The 18,422-nt window shown below is 42.5% G+C and overlaps 1 protein-coding gene and 1 long non-coding RNA gene across 5 annotated transcripts in view; one reads left to right on the forward strand and one right to left on the reverse strand.

Annotated features, from left to right (window-relative positions):
• The window catches only part of PDE4B (phosphodiesterase 4B), a 198,803-nt gene that overhangs the window by 145,953 nt on the left and 34,428 nt on the right, over window positions 1-18,422 (reverse strand). For 2 of the 4 annotated variants that reach the window (XM_064664934.1, XM_064664930.1), the window contains exon 1: window positions 8,731-9,369. The exons of the other annotated variants lie outside the window; for them this stretch is intronic. In XM_064664934.1, coding sequence (XP_064521004.1) covers window positions 8,731-8,966 — 236 coding nt within the window. In that variant the 5' untranslated portion in view covers window positions 8,967-9,369. Of the gene's footprint in view, window positions 1-8,730; window positions 9,370-18,422 lie in introns of those variants that run through there. 4 annotated transcript variants of the gene reach the window in all.
• On the forward strand, window positions 15,130-16,251 carry LOC135419000 (uncharacterized). Its single transcript, XR_010432768.1, has 2 exons — window positions 15,130-15,277; window positions 16,075-16,251. It is a non-coding gene; the product is annotated as an uncharacterized LOC135419000 (long non-coding RNA).

The raw sequence follows: 18,422 nt of genomic DNA on the forward strand, positions 1-18,422 counted from the left end.
TCATTCTTTCCCCATCCCCCTTAGAAAAAGTCCAAAATAAAATAATCCATAGCTAAGTAAGAGGACTGTTTATTTAAGCAAGATGGAATCATAGAATATCCTGAGCTGGACAGAACCCACAATGATCCAGTCCAACTCCTGGCCCTGCCCAGGACAAATCCCAGAATCCCACCCTGTGGCTGGGAGCGATGTCCATGTTCCTGGGCCTTGGCCCATTAACTGTAACCCTAAAAGTAATACGTGGATAGAGCCTTCCTGAATCTTCGTTCGCGAAGCCTAGCCACGATTTGAAAAGTAATACATAATTCTACTTACTATACTGTTTTAAGGAACTGAGATCTGAAAACACCCTTGAACCTAAAAGGACGGGATGTCTTCTGAATGTTGCTGAGCTCCCTCAGACCTCATTTCTGTGGAATGAGCTCCACAAAGCACCAGGCTCAGTACAAGTTCTCCAATTAGCTCAGTAATAATGAAACTAATAAAATGGAAAAGCTAATTTTGCATTATTGTTATGAAAGAAAACTTTCCCTCTCACCTAATGAAGTTGTCCATCATTCTGCAATTCCTACCTGCATATGCACAGTGTCAGCAGGGGGCATTAATGCTTTTGGAAACCAAGTAGCAGCACAAAATGTTTCTAATTTTCAAGTAGGGCTTCATATGGTTCTTTATATATTGAAAAGGGAGCAAGGAACTGCTCATTTACAAACTATATTCTGCACATTTTAAGAACATACAAAAAATACTGTGATACCATGGAGAAAAGGAGGCTCAGGGGGGACCTTGTTGCTCTCCACAACTCCCTGGAGGGTGGAGGCAGGTGGGGGTCAGGCTCTGCTCCCAGGGAACAAGGGAGAGGACAGGAGGAAACAGCCTCAAGTTGTGCAAGGGAAGGGTCAGGTTGGATATTGGGAAAACTGCTTCATGGAAAGGGTTGTCAGCCCTGGCACAGCTGCCCAGGACAGGGGTGGAGTTCCTATCCCTGGAAGTGTTCAAAAAACTTGTGGATGTGGCACTTGAGGACATAGTTTAATGGTGATGCTGGATGATGGCTGCACTGGACCCTTAAAGGCTTTTCCAGCCTTAACAATTCTATGATTCTATGGTTAGAACTACAAGCTAAAATAATAAAAGGAGGTAATTTCTTAAACATTTTTGTTGCACTTGTTAATCTGTATCTGTAAAGCTCTGCCTGAGCCTGGAGGAAAATCAATTGATTTCTGGGTTGTGTTTTTTTTAACTGATAAAATGAGATGAATGTCTCCTCTTGTCTCAGCCTTCAGAGGGTACAATGTGCTCCCTTTTCCACAACCTATCTCAGAAATCAGTACAGCGGGAACCCAAGGAGTTACTGTACCAAGACAAATATGGAATGAGAGGAAAATTATTCAGTATATGCAGATGGAAGAAACTACTTGCAGGACATTTTTATTCAGAACAAGATTCCTTTTTGAGATCCGCATCACAGACTGTACACAACCATGCAATGAAAAGCATCATCCCAGCAATAGGTGGGCACATGTTGCTACTGGAAGTGCAACAAAACCTCTTTCCCCATGTGAGTACACACTGATTCAGGGCAAATTGAGAAAACAGTTCCTATTTAATTCCATTAAGTGTCGTGCAGATGTTTGGCCCTCATAGCATTCAAATCTGCTGTGAAAAAAGCTGCAATAAATTGCTCTACCATGAGAAAATGCAACTTGCTTGTTGTGAAAAAAAGCAGAAAGTCTTTGCACAGTTATTCGTCAATTAGTTTTGTTGGAAATAGCCAAAACTCAAAGTAATCTGATCAAACCTGATTCCAATTTGAGTGCACCATCCTGGAAACATGGACAATGTGAGGATGCCATAAAGTACCATACCACAAGGAGTTTATCAGGAGACACTAGGAAATCACTGAAGCGTTTAGTCAAATACACACAAAAAAAAGTAGGTTTTTTTACCATAAGAGGAAAAGAAATAATCTAATATATTGTTATTTCTCCAAAGTCTTATTCTTACATTACTTAATCTCTACTCTGCCCCTCAGCCACATCTATTCGTTGCCCTGAGAGAACAAAACAATGTGAGAAACTTAAAAACTGAATATTTACTTTACTTCCCGTGTTTCCCAGGTCTATCCAAAAGAAAAGACTGAATCTATGCACGTATGTCTTGGAAAATAAAACCTAGTTTACAGTAATAACCCTTTCCATGGGCTGTTATGGCAATACTTTACCCGATCAAATAATCAGCTGCTGTTGTATCAGTCTAGCGTTGTGTTTGTGTGTCACTGTTTCAGTGCATTACAGACATGTCTATGATTTATCAGCAGTTATAGCCTCACATAGTGCTGAGACAGGAACTCACACGTGTCAACAGCACTGCCTATTGATTCATAAACTTGGTAAAAGTCACAGCCTCCCATGGGCAGAGTTCAGGTTTATTTACACCTTGTCTCTCAGACCCGGTCAGGCAGTCCCACAGGAAACTGGGAGGAAATGTAATTTTCCTGTTTTAGCTTCCCAAATCTGCTCTCTCCTTCCTACTTCTCCAAATCCACCCATCACAGAATGAGCAGAGCATGTTCTGTGGCACTTGCACATCATGTTGTAACCTCAACTAGTTTGTGGCTATTGCAGAATGTCCATACCATGATCATCATGGAAGATCCTACAAACCCAACGTGTCAAACCACCCTCAAACTTGTTCCAAGAGACAAACACACACCAGTGGTGCTGGATAAATGATGGGACTCGATTATCTTAGAGGTCTTTTCCAGTCTGAATGATTCTTGGCTGTGAGGGTGGTGAGGTCCTGGCACAGGTTGCCCAGAGAAGCTGTGGCTGCCCCATCCCTGGAAGTGTCCAAGGCCAGGAGGGACAGGGCTTGGAGCAACCTGGGCTAGTGGAAGGTGTCCCTGCCCATGGCAGATGAGCTTTAAGGTCCCTTCCAACCCAAGCCACTCTATGATTCTATGATTTTACAATCCTATGATCCCTGTGGAACCCATGTGATGTTCTCATAAGGTAACACCAGCCAATAGAAGTAAAACACTGGCTATTCAAAAACAAAAAAGCTGAAAAAGATAAAAAAATAGCAGGAATGGAACAGAGAATGTATAGATCTGCAGTGAAGCCAAGCTACACTGCATAAATTAGGATAAACCACAAATGTGTCTGCCACAGTCTGTCCTGGCAACCAACTCGAGCCCGTAAGAAGCCAACTGTACCTCCTGGAAACACACAGCCCTAATTTGTAGATGCTATCACAATGGCAAGCTTCACACATCAACAGAGCTCTCAACAAAGCTAAATTCAACAGGAGAGCTTCTTTGAGAAACCATTTTGGCACAGAAAATTTAACTTAATAGTTAAGCCTGGGTATGAGGGTTGGAGGTCATGGATACTTTAGGAAGGTCTCAGCCACCTCAGCAAGTCATGAAACCTCTGGGACTCTCTGTTCCTCATAGACTGGCACACTGTGCCATTAAAAACTTATTTAAAGGCATTAAAAACTCCAGAAATAGCTTATTTCTCTGAGAAGGAATCCACTGTCTTTCACAGAATCACAGAATCAATCAGATTCTTCCTCCCCCGTCAGAAAAATGGCCGAATCTATCAAAATCAAATTACCATTAATATAATGATCTGTTGTACTTCACTTGAATCTTTAACAGCTGGTGAGTATTTTAACACCATCTTTTTCCACATATGTGGCCGGGGGATGAAAGAAGTTGCTCCTTTCTGTTTTCCACAGTTGTAGACAGGGTTTGGAGGGGATATATGGACAGAACAGATGTAGGGATGACACAGCTGGTTCTGTGTTTGTTGTGTATGGGGGCCTATTTCTATTTCCTCCTCACCTTCACATCCTTTGCAATCTTTCCTGCCACTCACTGCAAATGCTCAGGAATTCTCCTTGGGAGATGGAGACAGATGGGAGAACATACTCAGCAGAGAAAAAGAGAGGAACCTTCTGGTTTTTCCCCATCCTTTTCCCTCCTCACTTCAGTTTGTTTCGCCTAGGACTTTCAGGAGATAACTGAGCAACACAGTGTGTCCAATACCAGTCCCAGGTCAAAAGAGAAGCTGCAGAAAGTAGGAGAATCATCCTATTTCTCCAAAACAGAACAAGAAGCTGGAAATCACATCAACAACCGGTGAGAAGCACAAACAGATCAGGTCATCAAAGTAAAGACAAGGGTGTTTTCAAGAGTGGAACTATGGAAAAGCATCCTGCTGTACACAGAGCAAAGTGGAACCAGGTCCAAAAGCACATCATAAAAAAATCACAGAATCATTTAGTTTGGAAAAGACCTCCGAGATCATGGAGTCATCACCATACAGCACATTCAGGGGGCAGGCTGTTGTGACACATACTTGTTTTATCTCACAAGCAGAAGTCATTTCCCCCAGTCCAAGTACTGGGTGAAGGTGGCCAGGAGAGCTCAGATCTGGGATTCTGGTTCATGGGGTGCCAGCACAGGGCAGGAGCCACCTCAGCACAGCTGGACACACAGCTGGTGCTGAGAGGGACTCCAACAGGACATGGGACTAGGAGCTCCACTCTACCTTCTGAGTTCCTCCACCGTGATCAAACCACTGGAGAAATTTATGGCTCTTATAAATTACTGTTCTCCTCAGCGATTTCAAGCACATAGTTTCCAAAAATTGAGCTTTCTGAAGCACCACTCCAAATGGGGGCTGCCACTTAAGTCTTTCTTATTTGGTTCCACGATCAGAAAGCAAAATCAAACCTGACATCTTTTGATAATTTTCCTCTGCCTATAGTACATTTTACAGCTTCAAGTAATTAAGCAGATCAGTTGTTATTCACCAGGCTTGGAAACAACTCAAATGCTCCCCCCGTGACTGGATTGTGCCATATTATTTAACTTACTCAATCCCACCACGGAAGATTGTTGTGTAATGACAACAGATCATGTTTTCAAAAAAATTAAGGCTAGCATATGATTTGCATTTTACATTATATATCAAAAAGCAAATGCATGAATGTATTTCAGCTGAAGGATAACCAAGAGAAAATCCAGAGCAAAATTTCCTAGTATTTCATTTCTGTTCTGCCCTGTATTTTCTTCATAAACGAGGTAACAGGTAATCACTAAAATGATGAAAGCTATATGTGAATTAAATTGGAAAAAAAACCCATGAAAATCTTAATTAAGAAAAGACAATGAACCTCCTACTCTGGAAATCCCTTCATTAAAAAGCTCATGCTCCTCACACAGCATAGCCAGTGACTGCCTGTATATTAAGAAATTGAATAAGTGATGTAAATGGTATAAATATTCATAGAATCACACGGTATGGGTTGGAAAGGACCTTAAAGCTCATCTCATGCCATAAGCAGGGACACCTTCCACTAGAGCAGGCTGCTCCAAGCCCTGTCCAACCTGGCCTTGAAGAAATATTTATAATCTCGAGGATAAATATTGCAAGGCAAAGAAAACTGTGTTATAAGCAGCAGAGTTAATTTATAAAATATTGACTTTCATTGATAAAACATTTGGGATCTTGCTGAGAAGGTCCTTGCTATGGGTGTAAACCTGATGATATTAGGAATTATTATTTGATAAAAATAAGATGGCAGACCTGTGGAAAATAAAAGCTATCTTTAAAGCTATTGCTTTGGCAGTCCTCAAGGTAAGGATAGGGTGAGGGAGAACAGACTGTGGACCGTGGAGAGGGAATGTCCTGTTTCCTGGCTGACAGGAGAAAGTGCTGAGGACTATCTTCAGGAGATGTCTTCCTCTCTCCAGTGACTCCAAAGGAAACTTTGCACCCAAGGGAGCACTGCATGTCCAAAACTTAGATGCCTCTGAAGGGATTCCAAATCATATCATCTTCTGCCTGCTCTGTTCCTCACAAAACCCCCCAAAACACACATGATATCAGGGGAACTTTAAGAAAGGAAGCAGCAGCATATGGGCTTCCAGAATCTCCAAGGCAAAAATGACAGATGCAAGAGAGGAATGAGACTTGTGGATTCTGGTGGAGGAAAAAGCCTGGAGGCTATCGAGGTTTTGTGCTGTTATTTTATATGAATGAGGCATTTTGAAGACTGGACAGAGCGACAGCAGCCGTGGGAAACTGTTTAAGGGGTTTGGAGCAGGCAGGGATCAGACTGACAGATGTTTGGAGGGAACTGTGATGACATGTTGGCCATGTCCAGTGAGAACTCAACCCTGAGGAAAAGAACAAATTGCAGCACAGAAGCATTTGAGTCATGGCCTTTAAAAAAAAAAAAAAAAGTCTGAAAATTTGCTTTCCCTTTTCTTTCTGGGTAAGGTCTGCTGACTGGATATCAGAGCAGACGGGTGACGACACGGATTTCATCAGCATAATCAGGAGAAAGAAGTTGCAATGCATTCAGCCACAAAAGAAGGAAAATGCCTGGGAAAGGCAATTAGTGAAAAAGGAAAGGAGAGCAAGGGAAGACAGAAACTTGAAAATAAGGGGCATAGAAGAAGAACCACCAAGTAAAGACAACAATGATGACAGAGGTGGTGAAAGATGATGATTTACCACACCACCAACCCCAAACCCCAAACTGAGGAAGTTCCCTGCTTATGAGGCTCTGAAAGTTATACATTCTATGAAATCCAACAGCATGAATTCATTTCCTTGCTACTATTACTGTGTAGTTGGTATTTCTTGGACATTTACTCCTGAGGTAATTTTCTACCCAGCTACTACTTCCCAGCTCCCCACAAAAGAGCACCTTATGTAAGTGGCATTTTGCTTAGCACAGGTGAGGGTGTTTCCATGCACTGCACAACAAATTCACAACTGAGAAGGAAATTCAGGTACGCAGCTGAAATAACTGCCTGCAACACACATACACAGCCCTCCAGACATTCTACTGAAATGTTGTATCACACTCTAATAATTCGAATTGTGTTTTAGCATGTGTACAACATGAAAAGATGTCTGGTTTTGTTGTATGGTTTGACATGTTAAGCATATGCTCACACACAAACAGCTCTGAAACCTTTCTAAAGGGAGATTTTCTTTGTTTCTACAATAGTTTCCTTCTTATCTCAGGTTAAAACACAGATGTGCAGTTCAAAATCACCTGATACTAAAAACTTTTAAAAATTGATTTGAGAACCTTCTCTCTTGCCATTAAAAAATGAACCCAGAGGGATCCCACCTCTTTTGTGAGTTGATTCAAGAAGAGATTATTAGTTACTTCTATAAATACATATTTTTATGGTTTTTCTCCAAACAATCCAGATACCCTGTGCCAAGTCTGGCCACATTCTACTCGCCTAATTCCCAGCAGGACCATCTTTCCACAGCACCCATTTCTCCAAACAGACTAGTGGGGGTAAGACAAGCAGCATCCTGTCATTTCAACGCTGGCACATATGACAGATGTTCCAGGGAATTAATGTGTATAAACCTAAACATGAGTGACTACAACCAATTAAAATGCTGAAGAACATACTGAAGCCGTTACAGCTTGTAACCAGTTTGAGGTTTTTACTTCTGCTTGGATTAAAAACAACAACAAAAAAAGAGAAGCAGAAAGTCTGCATGATTCTAGAATTCTAATTTGAATTGAATTGCTACACCCTAAATGCATTTCAAACTGTGTTTAAAGCAAAATTAAAACATCAGTTATCTCAGTTCTACCCAGTACAATTCCCTGGTATCCAAGTTTGCAGTTTTCTCTCTTATTTTTCTTACTGTTTAACGAGACAAAACAACTGTAAGAGCTACAAATTCACTCTCAGATATTAGTAATTCACTTCAAAAGTAAATACAGCTTTATATTTTAGCATAACTCACATAAACCATTTTAACACAATGTTCTGTGTTAAAAAGTAGCAGATAAGGATGGGTGTTTCAGATACCCCGAAATAGCCAGCCCATACAGAGAGTTTCATCCCCTCTCCTCTGATTCAATCTATGGAATGGGAAAGTAATGGACATGGCACTGTGTGAGCAGAGTTTAAAAAATTCACATTCCTGAAAGTTTTCTGGTTTAATTCCCACAGACAACTAGTGAATATTAATGGAGACTCCTGGAATTTAAAAAGTGGATCCTGCAAGACACATACAGACTAAATTTAGAAAGTGAGATTCTCAGAGATTTTCCTGAATTATATATTTTGATTTCTGTTTATGGCATGGATTAACCAGATAACTGAGTCAGAGGCAGCTCCAATCGACTGTAATAGCACACAAATTGACTATTTGGGGTTAGTAATTTGTAGGGAGGGAAAAGAAGACTCTCAGACAGAGTTTCCTTGCAAAAAATGGCTGAAAGGAGGGATATTTGTAGCCAGGAAAAACTGTTTAAAAGCCCCTCAGAGTGAAGTTAAAGCCCTTTGCAGCGTTTATCTCCAAGAGTGCCCTGTCTGAACCACCCGGTCTGTGCTGTGCTGTGAGACCGAGCTGAGAGGGCAAAGAAAACACATTTTGAAGGTTCTGAAATGAATTCGTGTATTCAACCCACAACAACACAACGGCTGGGAAAGTTACCGGCTGCTGCCTTTGTTCCTACAGATTAACCCGGCACACAGGAATAATGGGCTGGATTTATCCTGGACAACAGACACTGAATGACAATTGTCGAGGCACTGCATTAAACATCCTTTGGCTGCCTCCTTCTCGATTCATTTAACACTCGTGAATAAATCTCAGCTCGTTTTCCCCTGTTCAAAGCACAGCTACACACACTGGTTTTAAACCCGCACTGGTACCCAGAGCTTACCATGTATGTGCCACCGTGAAGCGACGACGCTGGCGGATGCTTTTATTCACCAGCAACTTTCTGAAAAAGCAGGGAGAGTTCCTGGGGGAGCTGCGAGGAGAAATCTTTGGAGACGTGGGTCTGTTCCCGGGCAGCTTGGGGGGCTCGAGCTCTAAATGCATTTGTTCTTTGAAAGTCCTGATGTAAATCTCGGACTCGGGAGTAGCAAGTTCCCTAGAAGCCTCTTTTGCTGTCATAGCTCAGATGATGTGGGAGCCCTCTCACCATTCAGAAAACGCAACAAAAACGCAGCGGAGTCAAAGCGCTGTTAAACCCCGCTCATTCACAAGGCTGGGCTCCACAGGAAAGGCTGCCTGAAGCAGCAGCAGCAGCACGAATCGAAGGATGGTAAGCCAGGGCTGTCAGAAAAGCCCTTCTGAGCCCACCTCTCCCCCTGAAAATGCGCCGGGGTGGTGTTGGTGTGTCAGCTCCGTGGTCGCCACCGACGCGCCGGAGCCATTCAAGCCCCGCACAGCAGCTCATGAAAAATTCATCACCACCAGCTCCACATCAATCCTTTCCCTCCAGCATTTTGCCTTCACCTACCGAACTGAAAACCGGCGGATTTTTCGCGTGCACGAATAAAATCAAGGAATTCCCCAGCCTGCGCAACCGGCTTCATTCCGGGGGTTTAATAAAAGGTCTTCATTGAGAATTAGTTTTCCCCAAGCCGCAGGAGCTCCACCCAGGACGTGCTTATTGGCTCGGGATTATTTTGACAACTGGACTCTGTTCTGCCCTGTCTTGCGTGAGGAGTGTGTGGGATTCTCAGGACATTTTAATACCCTGACATTGTTCCTGGGCATCACCTGGCACATCCCCGGAAGGGACCCCCGGGATGGCAGCGCTGGCTCTGGGAGAGGTGTGAGCAGCACTAAGAGGGGACAGGAAAAAAGGTCTAGTAGGGGAAAAAAAAGGCAAGGATGGTATTCTGTAGGAACAAAGCATGCAAGAATCCATGAACGCTGCTGGAGCAGCATGTTCCACTGTCCTAGGATCTGCACACAGTCAAAGGGCAAAATCCCTGCCAAAACCCCAAAAGATGGGAGACTTGACCCCTTCCTACAAAGATAATGTAAGTTAATTGAAATTAATTTAAGCATTATATCTTAATGCTTAAATTAAAAAAATTAACTTAAATTAAAAAAAAACAATCCTCTTTATTTTTTTTTCTGGATATAAACACCATGAAAGCAACTTCTGCATTTGCAAGGCTAAAAAAAACAACATCAAGGTAAGGAAGTTAAAAGACAAGATTTGATGCTGATGGTAAGAACATAATAAATACTGCAGGGAGGGGCAGAGCATCTTTTTAACTAGTCAAAAGTATGTCACTTTAAATGTAAATACAATAAATCTTTTTAAAGGAGGAGAAGACAGGGAAGAGCAAACCCAGCTGGCCTGTGGCCAAAGATCTGATTGCACAGTACAGGCATCAATTACACAACAAATCCCCACCAGTCCCTGTCCCTTCCAGTCGTTTTTCATCCAAATATCCCAAAACACTTTACAAAATCATCAGCATGCCCTCCTCAACTTCAGAGGCTTGCAAGAGAGAGCTTCCCTATAGCAGAGCCTATAGGGGAGTTTCCAGACATTCTCCCTAACCTGCCCTATAATATTCACCATTCACATTTATTAAAAACCAAAATAAACAAACAAACACAGAGCCTGAGCCTAACCTGAGGACACTGGAAATGCAGTGTGATTTATTACTGAGAGGTTCAGGCAGTAGCACAACAGGAATATTTAATGCTTTAGGAATTATGACGTGTTAGACTGTGAGCTGTTACTCGACTGCACTGACAGGCAGTGAGAGACAAAGGGAAGCTTGAGAGCTTTGCTGAATGAGAAACAAAATCCACACAAATGCTTTCAATCTGGAATTGCACAGAGAAAGAAAAAATTAACTTCCTAACTCACCAGGAAGCAAATGGGATATTGGAGGGTTTTTTTGATAATATATCTGATATTAGAGAACCAGTATATCCATGCCTTTTCCTAAAGCTATTCAAAGGGCAAGGAGAACAGCAGGAAATCACCTTTTGAAAGCAATAAAAGATGCTGTACAAGGGCATGCTGCTCATGCTGAGTGGGTGCTGTCCTTCCCTGAATTCAGAGACAGTGCAGAACAGTGTCCATTAAGGGAGTACTTCTCATCATTTGGACATCCATAAATTAGCAATGAGCTCTCAGCCCCACAGCCTGGAGAAGGTCCTGCAGTAACATGGGCAAAGAAATGCAAGACTAAGCTAATGAGAAGGGAAAAGGAGACTGTGGGGGGAAGCAGAGCTCCATTCCCTTGGGAAAGCATAATGAATGGAAATACAAAGTGCCAGCCATTGCTTCAGGTGCTTCCCTAAGCTGAGAGCACTTTGAAGGCTCACCATGAACACAGGATATTTCTTCTTCAAGGTTCAAATACCTTCCAGATCTTGTGACAGTGGGAGCCACAGTGACCTGACGAAGGTTGTGGAGCAGCTCTCTTGGTGTTCCAACTACCACCCTTTATGCTGCCAACTTGTGGTGTTTCACACACAGAGGATCCTGCAGCCAACGTCTGTAAAGTTTCCACTGAGTTGTAGCACTGGAATTCTGGCAAGACACGCTGCTTTACTCCAGGATAAGCCAAGAAAAGGTGAGAACAAGAACATTTCAAGAGACTTGAGCTAACTGGCATGAAAGCTTGATACCTGGAAAAACCTGGCAATAGTTCTAAATAATTAATTTTGCTGTATTTGCTGAGCAACAGGAGAAATGGCAGACAGAGCATATAGGGCACCAGAGCCTTGGAAAGGTTCACAGAATCCCAGACTGGTTTGGGTTGGAAGTGACCTTAAAGCCTAGCCTGTTCCACCCCCTGCCATGGGCAGGGGCACCTTCCACTAGACCAGGTTGCTTCCAGCCCTGTCCAACCCGGCCTTGGACACTCCCAGAGAAGGGGCAGCCACAGCTTCTCTGGGCAACCTGTGCCAGGGCCTCACCACCCTCACAGCCAACAATTCCTTCCCAATATCCCATCTAACCCTGCCTTCTGGCAGTTTGAAGCCATTCCCCCTTGTCCTGTCCCTCCAGGTCCTTGTAAATAGCCTCTCACCCACCAGCACCCCCAAGTCCTTCTCCAGGGCTGCTTCATCTGTCCATCTCCAAGCCTGGATTGATCCCAGGGGTGCAAGGACAGAGTTACTGACGTTGCCCTGATACACAAAGGAACTGGTCAACAGGCATCTCGCTCTTTCCTGAACTCTGTAACACCCCAGTAACCCACTGCAATGCAATAATTTGTTTATCAATACAGATTATTGTCTGCAATAGATCAGTAGTTCAAGAGTAACAATTTCATCACATCAACGAAGGGATCAGCAATACAAAGAAAAAGTTGAGGAGGGGGAAAAGATGATTGAAAGAAAGTGCCTGCCAGCACTGGCAGGAAAATGAGACCACTTGGAAGAACAAGGACAATTAAGGAAACTTTCAAAAGTTAAAGTTTACTTGGGTGAGGTTTAACACACACTTCCTACCTCCCTGAAGTGTCTAGAACTGCAGAAGGTTTTAATATATTTTATTAAAATAACTGATGGAGGTGGTAAACAACATTCTCAAGAGTGCAACCCCTCATCAAAAGCTGATCTTCACTGTGTTGGGAGAATTGCTAAGCAACGAGAATCCATACCTTTTCTTTACAGTAGCACCATTAGTTACCTGGTTTTAAGTCGTAATAGCCAGGAGAAAATAGAATGCCAGGGAAGAGGGAACTCTGAGTGTCCTGCATGCTTTAATAGGAAAGGAAAAGCTCTTAGAGGACTTTTCACAGCACTTTCAGTTGGTGGCAGAGTAATTGGACAATTGTTCCTCACAGCACACTCTCTCGAAGCACATTTAGATAAGAGCAGTTAGGAAGCTCCCCTCTGTTATTTAGGCAATTGTTCCATCCATCCACATTAGCAAGGCAACCCAAAAAGATAACACTAAACTGACAGTAAATTAATTAGGAAAATTATTTCAAGGGATTGCCGTTTGCTGGTGCTACTTGTATTTCTTTTTCCAAGGAAGGAAACCCAAGGGAAACATATTTTTAATCAAGTACAGAGTCTCCTTTTCAGGAATCCTGGCTTTCAGTATTTCCTCTTCAAAAGCAAAAATAAAGATCTTCATCAAACTTTCAAACAATATGAAAATAAGGATTATTACACTTGCTAATCATTATAAAATATAGCACATAGATCCCCTCTGCATATTTTTAATTTTTCAAGCAATTTTCTGTCATCTAACAAGTGGCCCTGAAGAAATAGGGTCTGTTCCGTTGTACTTGTTAGTCCCGGAAGGACTTTGATGGTCCCTCATCCATGTCAGTGTTTGTTTGGCTTAAGTCAGGCACAGGATTGTAAAAGTCACTTGGGAGAGATGGACATCTTTAATTATAGTTGAAGATGCACAAGGGAAGGATTCAGTCTCTTCGAAGCCAATATTTTTCTTTTAGACTATAATTTAAACACATTTGATGTGAAAAAAACCACTATTAAGCCAGCAACATTATGGAATTTCACAGCACTGTCCCTACTTAACATGGATTTCTGCCAAATGTACCAGACAGAAGATGTATCGGGAAAGATCTATGAATGGACATCCAGGAGAGAAACTCTAGAAGCCAAGTAGCTCCATTAGCTCAGAGAGAGATGAACATGATCCTAAAGAAGAGGCAATGAAATCACTGTTCCTCTCCAATGGGTCACCTAAAGCACATTTCCATTAGGAAATAAAAAGGTTGGTCAGAGTAGGTGTGGCCATGCAGGAGACCAGAAATTGGAACTGGGTCACTGAAGCAAGTGATGAGTTTAGAGGAAAAGAGGAGTTGAGGAATGTCTGGTTTTGTGAAAGGGCAGAAGAACATGATTTTGAGGAAAAGGGAAAAGTAAACCAAGTAAGGGAGAAAAAAGCTATGAATTAACAATTTTCTCTTGGACTAAACCAATGTGACTGGACAAAGCAAAGGAAATGAGAAAGTAGAACACAGATTCGAGAACATGGGAAAAGTCATTTGTACTGGAAAAGTCATTTGTACTGGAAAATAACTCGGTTACAAAGACAGCAGTAGAGGAGGGAATAAATTTGCAGTGGAAATGTCACAGGACTGACATAGATGTGATCTCTGGTTCAATGCCTAAGGCAGAAGATGTAATTGCCAAGATGAGCCAGCACTGGGAAAAAATAAGAGCAACCCAGGGAATGGGAGACAGGCAAAGATGTGAGGGGGGAGCAGGGAATCAAACAACACAGAAATGTCTAGAGCAACACAAAAAAATACATCAGTGAACTGGAAGCTGTAGAAAGGGAAGCAGCCAGGAAAACAGATGCCAAGGAATGGTGCTTTAATATGAAAACAGAAGTCACGGTGGATTAAAATGTCAGGATAGGGAATGACAGGCAAGGCTTTCAGTCAGAGCAATGGCTGGTAAGAAAGAGCTGAGAAGGTGACAATGATAAGAAAAGGAGAGCTGGATGCAGCATTGTTAAAACATGGAGGAGATTCCAAGAAAATAAAAAGCAGCTGTACAGGCAGTCCTATACAGAAGGATGTGTTTGTGGCAGAGAACTTAAATCTTTGCAGTGATGGAGTAGCTTTCTAGACACAACAGAAGCGGAGGAAAAAGGAAAAGAAGGGTAAGGAGCACGAGCTGAAGAACAGACACAAGAGAAAACAACACAAAACATACTTCCGGCCTTCTTGATTTCCTTTCCATCACAACCAAGAGATACATTATGTTCATCCCACCAGTGAGTGCTACTAATTCCATGAGGGGCAAAGTCAGTGTTAGTTAATTCTACCCCATCCTAGTCCCATTTTCACTTTTAGTTCCCTCAGAGTAGCAGCAAATTTGCTTAAAGCATTGACTTAAATACAGAACTATGACTGGCATTTTAAACTATCATCCCAAACTGTGAGGCATTAAAATAGTAATTTAACCTGAATAATAAGAATTCACCATTGTAATTGGAGATGCTTTTGATCAGCCACATCTTTCTACAAGGCAGTAAAGGAAAGCCACAACACAGCATGAAGATCAACCTTCCAAAACACACAATACAAACTCAGGGGTTAAATGGAACAGCAAAGGAACATTATCTGAAGCTGTGAAGAGATGCTGATGTTGTTGTCCAGAGAGGCTGCAGCTGCCCCATCCCTGGAAGAGTCCAAGGCCAGGTTGGACGGGGCTTGGAGCAACCTGGGATAGTGGAAGGTGTCCCTGCCTATGGCAGGGGGTGGAATGAGATGAGCTTTAAGATCCCTCCCAACCCAAACCAATCTGTGATTCTATGACATTACCCACCCCTATGAGCTCAGCAGAGGTTGGACAGGACTCACTCTAAATAAAAGGCCACCTTTTGAGCTCTTCCCATTCCATAGCATCCAGTTGCCGTTAAACAAGACTATTCCTCATTTAATAGGCAGCTTGTATATTAATTTCTGGTTTAACAACCAGTACTTGCAGCCTCTGTATATGATTCTGTAAGTTTTTAGCCCTTTAAAACATTCCCTACCTCTAACAAGGTCAAGAAACTCCAGAATACTTTTAAGTTTAGTCACAAAAACTGAATTCCATCTTTAGGAAAGACACCTTGAGAGTTTTGAGTGGTTGGATGCTCATCTGTTCACACTGACTCTGTCATCTACGTCAACCAGGTCACTGCACTGTTTGAGCAGAGCTCTACAAGGTGTTCTCTCCCACAGGAAAATTATTTGCATTCAGAACACGCATGAAAGAGTCAGTAATAACAGTAAACCTGGTGCCTTTCACGTGCTGTTTAGTCCTAAACTGGATTTGGTACAGTTTTTCCATAGTAAATCACACCGCACACAAGACAAGATTGATCTGGCTTCCTTGCACTTTTTAGTATTTAAACAAAAAAAATACAAATTCTTACTGGGCTACTTTTTCTTACAGGTATTTATACTGTTACTTCTTAGTAGATACATCTGAGAAAATAAAATATTTCACTTATACTTTTTATATTTTATATTTAAACTTATATTTCTATCATTTATATATTTACAAATGTATATTTTTTTACACTTATTATAAAATTATATAAGCCAAAGAGGCATGATGTAAGATGGGAATTTGCTTAGCAACTTTAATTGTGCTTGATTTATTCTCAGAGAACATTTAAATGCCTTCTATATTATCCATAGTGAGTAATCACATATGTCAGACCAATCTGTATTACTTATGATTATTTTCTCATTTCCCAGCTATAGATTAATATTTTACAAATTAATTCAATAAGCCAATTTATTCCTCACAGGCAGAGACCTTCGGGGTGACTCCTGAGAAAAGAGAAGCCAATGGAAAAAAGTGTTAAAATTTCACCCATCCTGCTGAGAAGAGGCTTTATGTTCCTACAGAGATGCAGTATGAAGGAATCTCTAAAAATATATTGGCCTGGACAGGCTGGCTCAGCTCTCCCCAGGCTGTTGTTTGATTTGTCAGTGTGTTATTATTCATTTTACTCACTTCTGTGACTGTGATCAGCAGCAGGTGCACCTGCCTCTGCCAGGAATTTGCCTGTGACTAAACACCTCATCTCCCATGAGTCACCTGCATTTGACAGCCAGGATTAGGGCTTTGCTCACCAGATCACAGAATCCCAGAATATGCTGAGTTGGAAGGGACCCACAAGGATCATTCAGTCCAACCCTCAGCCCTGCACAGGACCATCCCCAAGAGTCACACCAGGTGCCCCAGAGGATCATCCAAACACTCCTGGAGCTCTGGCAGCCTTGGTGCTGTGACCACTGCCCTGGGGAGCCTGTTCAGTGCCCAACCACCCTCTGGGGGAAGAACCTTCTTCTGAGATCCAACCTAAACCTGCCCTGACACAACTTCAGGCCATTCCCTGGGGTCCTGTCCCTGGTCCCCACAGAGCAGAGATCAGGATCAGGGCTCTGCTCACCAAGTCAGGGCCTGAGATAAGCTCAGTTGGTTATAGCCTGGTGCTAATAACACCAAGGTTGTGGGCTTCATCATCTCACGGGCCATTCACTTAAGAGTTGGACTTGATGATCCTTGTGGATCCCTTTCAACTCAGAACATTCTGTGATTCTGTGAAATAAGGGCTTTGCTCACCTGATCAGGGCTTTGCTCTCCACAGTGCTGAGTCACTCTGTGCCCATAGCCAGAGGCAACTATGGGCACCACAGCTACTGGCCAATATCACCCAGTGTAACTTAGTCCTTGCTAAATAAAAAATGCAAACATTATAACAGATGTTATAAAATTACAAATTTATCTGTAATTTTCATGTAAAATGAAAATGGGTGTTGATGTCTTCTCCCAGGTAACAAACGACAGAACAAGGGAAAATGGCCTCAAGTTGTGCCAGTGGAGGTTTAGGTTGGATATTGGGGAAAATTTCTTCTCCAAAAGGGTTGTCCAGCCTGCCCAGGGCAGTGGGAGTCCCCATCCCTGGTGGGATTTAAAAGCCATGTGAATGTGGCACTTGGGGACATGGGTTGGTGGTGGGATTGGCAGTGCTGGGGCATGGTTGGACTCGATGGTTTGAGAGGTTTTTCCAACCTGAATGATTCTGTGATTCTGTAAAACAGTGACAAGTAAGAAAAAAAATCAATATTGCTCTGGCAGAGCAATGTTCTCACTGCTGCACGATAATCCTGTAGAAGCAATTCAGGCTCCCACTTTATGAGGTCATTTTTGCATCCTGCCACACACTCCCATGAAAAGCTACAGTTTGGGTTGGTTGGCAGCACCCCCACTCACACAGGCAATGGAAAGGGGACAAAAAGGAATGCTTAGCCTTGGACTGCCCTCTTCCTTTCAGCAAAAGGATTTAAATCATTTTCATGAGCCCACATATTTCTCTGATATTGGTCTCACCTGTGGTGGCTGAGCAGGAACAGAAAAGTCCACATTAATCCAAGTCTGCTTAGGTTTTGTATTTTGCTCTTCCAGCCTCTTAGTTCTGCAGCAGTTGACTCACAAAACAGTTTATATGCCAGTTATTTGGATTTCTTTGTGTTTCAGACCAACTACACCTTATCATCTCTCTCAGGTTAAACAGTACCATGTTTACAAGGTTCATTTATTTATAGTTATTTTTCCCTAAGGAACTCCTGACAAAGACAGGTAAAGCTCACTCCATCTCCTGTTCAACAGCAGGGTTGGAACCTCCAGCTTTGCCAGGTGCCTCAGGTTTTGGTGCTGGGAAAGAACAGAAAATGCAGTTGCTCAATTGTCAGGATTCCCACATAGCTTTGTCCATTACGGCTTAATTAAAGGAATAAAATCCCAGCCAAAAATCCTAGAAAGCAGCTCACTGCCAGTGCCAATAAAAACAGGGTCAGAGAGGAGGTGGTTGTGGCCAAGTTTATAACAAGTCTCATGTTTTTCTTCATGGAAAGAGTGTCCAACAATGGGTAACGAGCCCATGGAGCAGCAGTCAGGGCAAGAACACGTCCTCTGCTGTTGGCCTTGGTCAACACCATGTTCTCGTCCCCCTAATTCATCCCAGTGACACTCTCAGTGTTTGCAGGGTCTGTGCTCAAAGGACCCAGGAGGGAATTGCTACAAAATGGAAGTTTAAAAATATTCCAGGAAGTCTTGACATAGCTGCTGAAAACATGTAACAGAAGGTCT

Source organism: Pseudopipra pipra, chromosome 9 (assembly GCF_036250125.1).
Source record: "Pseudopipra pipra isolate bDixPip1 chromosome 9, bDixPip1.hap1, whole genome shotgun sequence".
NCBI classification, from domain to species: domain Eukaryota; kingdom Metazoa; phylum Chordata; class Aves; order Passeriformes; family Pipridae; genus Pseudopipra; species Pseudopipra pipra.